The 7,389-nt window shown below is 43.1% G+C and overlaps 3 gene segments (V, D, J or C); all 3 read left to right on the top strand.

Moving 5' to 3' along the window:
- The first annotated feature begins 2,460 nt into the window (after nucleotides 1-2,460).
- On the top strand, nucleotides 2,461-3,477 carry LOC111608898. The segment is given in 2 exon segments: nucleotides 2,461-2,599; nucleotides 2,697-3,477. Coding segments are annotated over 2 exon segments (474 nt in total).
- A 585-nt stretch (nucleotides 3,478-4,062) lies between these two features.
- Nucleotides 4,063-5,096, top strand: LOC111608909. The segment is given in 2 exon segments: nucleotides 4,063-4,591; nucleotides 4,689-5,096. Coding segments are annotated over 2 exon segments (438 nt in total).
- A 1,024-nt stretch (nucleotides 5,097-6,120) lies between these two features.
- LOC111608926 lies at nucleotides 6,121-6,802 on the top strand. The segment is given in 3 exon segments: nucleotides 6,121-6,258; nucleotides 6,386-6,727; nucleotides 6,783-6,802. Coding segments are annotated over 3 exon segments (405 nt in total).
- The last annotated feature ends 587 nt before the right edge of the window (nucleotides 6,803-7,389 follow it).

The raw sequence follows: 7,389 nt of genomic DNA, 5'->3' as shown, positions 1-7,389 counted from the left end.
TGTGAACTTTTTCTGTTTTGCTGTGTGAATGTTCTGTAAATTGTGAGCTGCTGCCAGTCTTGGCCAGGATTCTCTTGTAAAAGATTTTTAATCTCTGTGGGATAAATCAATAATAATCATTATCTTATGATTCTTTCCTGACTGCCTGGCTCGCGTTATAAATCACATTGGTGTAACTGTGAGCTCTACAATGCACAGCGACCCAGAACAGCAGACAGGTGACTTTCTAGAGGACTAAAAGGTCACAGCAGCTCCACACCGACCAGGCACCGGCCCAGGGCAGCCGCCCCCCACAGAGGTCAGTCACTAGCAAAGCAAAGCAGCCTCCCAACCCAAAGAAGCAGCCTGAGACGCAGCTTGTCTGTCTTTCTGCAGAACTTCCTCCGGGTGATCTGTCCCGCTCCAGATCACCCGGAGACGTCACATCGTGTCCGGGGTCCACATGGACTCTCAGCCCAGATCACCTCGTAAATCCAGTAAACTTTATCTCTGCTCCATAGACCTCTGTTCACCTCTCATCTCCTTCATCAGCAGCTATTAACAAATCCTTTTTCTAAAGAAACCTCAGTGGATTGCTGTTTTAGAAATGCAAAGTGAAACGGATCAGAGATCTGAACCGACAGAGCCTGGATCTGATCTGGGTTTCTACGGCTTGTATTTTATTCAGGAATGTCAGCTTGGAGACAGGATGGAAGTGGAAAATCAAGGCAGAATCAAGATTAAGGTTTCTGTAAGACTGGCTTCACTTCACACATTTTAAAATCACTCAGCAGTTAATTATTCCCAAAACTGACGAACCAATGCAGATTAGAAGCTGAACAAATAAAGATGGTGGGGAAAGGGTCTCATCTTGCCAGTTAATGAGGTCAAATCATTTAATGCAATCAGAACAAAGGACTGAGAGTCTCATCTTCACAGGGAGAGCAGCTTGGGGGCGCTGCACACCTCAAAGGGCAAAGAGGGCAAAGAGGACAGATTACCGCCCCACCTGGTGAGCTAAAGCCGGGGACTGATGGACGCCCCAGGAAACCCTGTGGCTCATGGCTGACCCTACATCTGACCTTAGACCTGACCTTAGACCTGACCCTACATCTGACCCTACATCTTACCCTACATCTGACCTTACACCTGACCCTACACCTAACCTTAGACCTGACCTTAGACCTGACCCTACATCTGACCCTACATCTTACCCTACATCTGACCTTACACCTGACCTTAGACCTGACCTTAGACCTAACCTGAATGAGGAAACCAGACAACAGCAGGTCTGGGTGAGACGACCTAAATGCATTGATATCCTCAGCCATAAAAAGCTTAATGTCCACATTAGCTTTACTAACCCAACAGAACATCACTCTACCCCTGACTCTGTTTGCCTTTCTTATCTTATCAGGCAGCACTTTGGCGGCCGAGTGTTAACCAGTAGTGGTAAAGATCCAAGCCCTTCTAGATCTCAGCGTCTTTTAGTGTCGCTCCTCCAACTCGTTGCCTCATTCAGGTTACCTGAACCGACCTCCAGATCTGGATTTCCTGTTGTTCCGGTCCACTCAGATTCTGGTCAAGGCTCCACAGTAGACTCCGTCCACTCCACTGCTGCTGCATACCCTGTCCGCCCTCCTACTTCTCCATCACACGGCTGCTCACCATGGTTCCCATCAAGGACTGTCTTTGCGTTTCGTTGACTCACCTCCTGGCCTGCATCCACCACCCCATCGTCAACATTCGTTCCATTTGTCTGTCAGAACCTCGAATCCTGCTGTTTGCTCATGGTGGAGATCAAGGCTAACCTTCCTGTCCGCTGCTGACCCCGTGGGCCACGCCCCCTCCCCGAGCGGTCTGCTGAATCCCTTCCTCTCCTGAGTACAGCTCTTCACTGGACTCTATTAATTAGAAATCTCTAAATTCTGCTTCCTTTCCTGAGAGTGTTTTGCATGTGGGTTAAACATATTCCAAAAACCAACATCACACTGACCTTCCATGTAGAGAAAACAGGTAATGGGCTTCAGGTAAAACCATGTTGGCCCAGTCCAACATGGTTCTGCCTCCAGGAACCATCCAGAGCTCAGCTTCCTCCTTCTCCTCATTAACCAGAACAGCTAGTCCAATCATTTCCTGTACTGTCTCTGCACTGGTTGGTCTTCAGACTCACACCACAGCAGGTAACTCTGACAGAGCTGTTTCTTCCTGTTAAAAGGAGGGAATGAATAAATTAAGGACTTGATGCAATCCACTGGATTACTTCATACAGAAAACCTTTTAATCAATTTGAATAAACTGAGCTTAATGCACTGATTTAGAATTTGTATTGATGATTCAGTTGAATTGACTGCAGATTTCTCAATACAAACTTTATATTTATGTTTTATAACAGTTTCATTTATTTCCATCAGAAAGCAGCTGAAGCTGAAAGTATGTTAGCCAGGAGGAAGAGGAGGAGGAGGAAGAGGAGCTGAGAGCTTCAGGGAGGAGCTGATCTGTTCCTGATCTCTAAAGAGACTCAAACTTCCTCCTTCAGTTCAGTTCAACTCTCCAACATTAACTCTGCTCAACATGGACTATTATGGTCTGTCTCTGCTCATCATCTCTCTGCTAACAGGTCACACTGTCTCTGTTTTTCAAAAACACATTTTCAAAGTTTTATTAATGTGAATTTATTTCCAGTAACTGAAACTAACAGATTTATTTTCTTCTAGGAGTCAGATGCCAACAACTCACTGCGCTTCAGAAAGAAGAGTTCGCTGTAGAAAGCAGCAAAGTTACTCTGTCCTACACTTACTCCAAAACAGCCACTGGAAGTGATTCTTTCTTCTGGTATCGACAATATCCTGGAAAACCTCCAGAGTTCCTGATCTCCCACACAGGAACAGGAACTAAACTCCAGGATCCGGTTCCTGGTTTCTCCTTCAACATGAATGCTGATAAAACCCAGATGGATCTGCTGATCTCCTCTGCTGCAGTGACAGACTCTGCTGTGTACTACTGCGCTGTGAGGCCCACAGTGACAGGAAACACCAGAACCCTGTACAAAAACCTGCAGTTCTCCACAGCAGCCACTAGAGGGCCTCACTCCCTGTTGGTCCACTGGTTGTTGAGTCTTTGGACTGAAGACAAAGACAGATGAGACGTTGTGACTGAGCTTAGCCTCAACCATCACCATTATCTGCTTTAGACTGTGGCAACAGGACAGAATGAAAACAAAAACAATAAAAAAACAAAGTGCTACAATAAAATTATTTGCTGTTAATGTTTAACAGGTTGAAGGTTCAGATCCATGAGCTTTTGTTGCTTTAATTGGAAGATTGTGAAAATGTTTGACTAAATATCTCAGATTCTCTCAGTAAATTGACTCAGAGGAAGCAGATTAAATAACATGAACTTTATTTAAAAAAGTAGAAATTACAGACCAGATGAGTCTTTTTCTTCAGCAGTGGAGTTTTGTTGAACTGTTGATGATTTATATTCTGCAGTGACTCATAGTGGGATGAATATAAAATGAAGAGAAACCTGTGAAGTGTGTGTGGGTGGGTGTGTGTGTGTGTGTGTGTGTGTGTGTGTGTGTGTCCTTACTGACAGCATTAAATCAACATTATAACTGATCATGTACAGAAACATTTTCTAATGTTCATCCAGCCTCATTCTGTAGAACAATGTCCCTCAGTGCATCCTGCAACCTTTAGATGCATCTCTGCTCCAAGATGATGGATGGATGGATGGATGGATGGATGGATGGATGGCAAGCTGGCCGTCCAGCACCGTGGACAGCAGCAGCAGAGGTCAGGGGTCAAACAGAAAGTTCATGTTCTCTGGTTCCTGGAGAACTGAAGCGATCTTAGTCTGTAACATTTACTGAGGAAATATTTAGTAACTTTTGACTTAATCTGGAAATGAACTGCAGTTTAGTGAAAAATTGTATAAAATTCATCTACTGACAAACTTACAGAGAATTATTAGGCAGAAGAAGAACAAGATAAAGATTTGGTGATATTTAATAAAACAAAAATAAATCATTTCAATAAGGAGAATCTTCAATGTAATGTAACATTTGATTTCTCTGACAGAGCAGCAGGTGAAACGGATCAGCAGAACACTGAGGACTGATGGCCGACCCGTTTTAAAATGTTCTGTGCCGTTCTTGGATCTGAACCAAGCATCATCTTCCTCTGGGCACAAGATAATCAGTCCAGTTGTCAGCAAGACTTCACCTCTGAGTGAAATGATTCTGCATCAACATCACAGTTCTTGTGTTTCAGACAAAGAGAAACTTCATCAGGTTAATATTTATGAACTTATATTCAGAAATATAAGTTATGAATATACTTATATTCATAGTTATACACAGTTTTTGTATAAATGCAAAACATTTTTCTCAAACAGTTTTTTTCAAACTGTGTTTGAGAAAAATGTTTCTAGAGGAAGAAAGCAGCTGAATCTGAAGAGGAGGAAGAGGAGGAAGAGGAGGAGCTGATCTGTTCCTGATCTCTAAAGAGACTCAAACTTCCTCCTTCAGTTCAGTTCAACTCTCCAACATTAACTCTGCTCAACATGGACTATTATGGTCTGTCTCTGCTCATCATCTCTCTGCTAACAGGTCACACTGTCTCTGTTTTTCAAAAACACATTTTCAAAGTTTTATTAATGTGAATTTATTTCCAGTAACTGAAACTAACAGATTTCTTTTCTTCTAGGAGTCAGATGCCAACAACTCACTGCGTTTCAGAAAGAAGAGTTCGCTGTAGGAAGCAGCAAAGTTACTCTGTCCTACACTTACTCCAAAACAGCAGACGGCACCGATTATTTCTTCTGGTATCGACAATATCCTGGAAAACCTCCAGAGTTCCTGATCTCCCACACAGGAACAGGAACTAAACTCCAGGATCCGGTTCCTGGTTTCTCCTTCAACGTGAATGCTGATAAAACCCAGATGGATCTGCTGATCTCCTCTGCTGCAGTGACAGACTCTGCTGTGTACTACTGCGCTGTGAGGCCCACAGTGACAGGAAACACCAGAACCCTGTACAAAAACTTGCAGTACTCCACAGCAGCCACTAGAGGGCCTCACTCCCTGTTAAACCACTAAAACCTGCAGTACTCCACAGCAGCCACTAGAGGGCCTCACTCCCTGTTAAACCACTAAAACCTGCAGTACTCCACAGCAGCCACTAGAGGGCCTCACTCCCTGTTAAACCACAGACAGCCAACATTTAAACCATGAGGCTGTTTGTGAACAAGCAGCAGATCACTTTTTAAATGATGACGAAGGCCATATGCTGAGCTGAGGATGCTGCCTGGACCCCATGAAGAGATGCAGAGACTGTAGATCTTTGGGAAACTCTGGACTGGCTTTGTTTCCTCCAGATTGTGCTCCGGTCTGTAAAATGGGCTTGTGTTTAATAAAAATGTTCTTTTTATTCATCTTAGCCTTCCTGTAGGTTTTTCACTTCCACATCTCACAGAGGGATGTTACAGACAAATCCATATCCACTCTTTGTAAGAATCTAGTTGACCTAAAATTAAACAAATTAGTATGACGTTTTGCCCTTAATAGTTCTGATAAGTTAGAAAATGGGAAAAAATCATGTTCAGCCGCAATAAGTTAGAAAATGTTAAGGATTGGATAATCTGCCGATTTAGCACATAAGTGTGTGTTTATGTTTATGTGTGTGTGTGTGTGTGTGTGTGTGTGTGGTCTTGTATTTGGTGCTCAATAAGGACCATTTCACTAACATACTATGTTGTGGGGACCGACTAGTGGGGATGTAAGTCCAGTCCACAGGAAGTGATGTTTCTGAGTTAATTTAGAGTTGGGCTGGAAATTAAAAAGCCTCTGCAGAGACAGAGAAACAAATTATGTGTGTGTGTGTGTGTGCTGGTTTAGCTATCATTATGAGGACTTAATCTTGACAAACGACTAACATTGTGTGGACATTTATAGCTGTGAGGACATTTTGCCATGTCCACTCAATAAAAACACAATTTTTGAGTTAGGCGTTGGGAATAAGGTGGGAATGAAATGGCTCAGGGGAAATATCAAGATTAGTTATAGAAATTAATGGGAGTGTGTGTTAGTGTGTGAGGGCGGAGTTCAACAAAGGCGGTGCTTCCTCAGGGCAGCATGCACACTGGAGCCGCTACTGGCTGTGAAGAGAACAATAGTCAGACTGAATGTTGAACATCAGCTGCTTCCTCCTGCTGATTTAAACCTTGGTGGACAGATGGAACATTGGCTGTGGATTATTCTGGCTGCTCTTTTCTCTGGTAAGATACAAAGATCAACATGTTTCCTCTACATGGAGTAGAAGTCTTTAAAGCTGCTGATTGTTCTCCTTTAATCAATCATCTTTATTGATCCATCTCTTCCTCTGCATGTTCTGTTCTTCCCCAGAGTGTAAAGGAGACTCAGTGAAGCAGACAGAAGGAGAAGTTGTTGCTGCTGCAGGAGAATCACTGACTCTGAGATGTACCTTTACACCCAGTGGTGGAAGTGATGCCTTGTTCTGGTATAAACAAGAAGAAAACAGTTTCCCAAAGTACATGCTGAAGCAGATGTCATCAATGAAAGACAAAGCTCCAGAGTTCAACAAAGACAGATTCAATGCAGAGATCAACGACAAGTCATTCAACCTGAAGATCCAGGATCTCCGTCTGTCAGACTCTGCTGTGTACTACTGCGCTCTGCAGCCCACAGTGACAGGAAACACCAGAACCCTGTACAAAAACCTGCAGTTCTCCACAGCAGCCACTAGAGGGCCTCACTCTCTGTTAAACACTAAAACCTGCAGCTCTACACAACAGCCACTAGGCGGCCACTAGAGGAGGAGTTCTTCACCGTTTTGACCTCTGGGCCCGTTTATATATTTACTATCTATTGTTTTACCAACCGACTTGACTTTTGTTCAATGTAAAAATCAAATTCAAGTATGGTTTTCCAAGCAAGAATATTAAATATAATTGCCTCTTAAGGTGATACTCATAATAAATTTATTTATCATCTTCTCATAAAACAACTTTCTGAACAGGCCATGGAACGGATCAAACTGCACCAAGAGTAAAATTAAAGGCTCATGTTTGGCCTCTGATACCGCGGCGTATAGAAGCTGAAAGATTAAAAAAGGAAGAAAATATTTCTGCCAAAGAATTCTCACATTTTGAGATTATTCTTAGAAAAGTTGTAGAAAAAACACATTTCTGTGAGGATTTGGTTGTTCTGTGTGTTAATTGAGGTTTCTGTGTCAGTTGAGTCTCTGTGTTGTCTCGTCTACCCCTCATTGATCCCAGCTGTCTTCTTTCCTCGTCTTTACTGTCAGCTAATGTCATCGTCTCTAGATGTGTTACTGCTCTTGCTACCAGTCCTGAGCTCCAAGCCTTCTGCTCACCTGTGCTGCCTGG

The sequence above is a fragment of the Xiphophorus maculatus genome, chromosome 6 (genome assembly GCF_002775205.1).
Source record: "Xiphophorus maculatus strain JP 163 A chromosome 6, X_maculatus-5.0-male, whole genome shotgun sequence".
Lineage (NCBI taxonomy): Eukaryota > Metazoa > Chordata > Actinopteri > Cyprinodontiformes > Poeciliidae > Xiphophorus > Xiphophorus maculatus.
The sequence above is the reverse complement of the archived record's forward strand: the minus strand, read 5'-3'. Positions and strand labels throughout refer to the sequence as shown.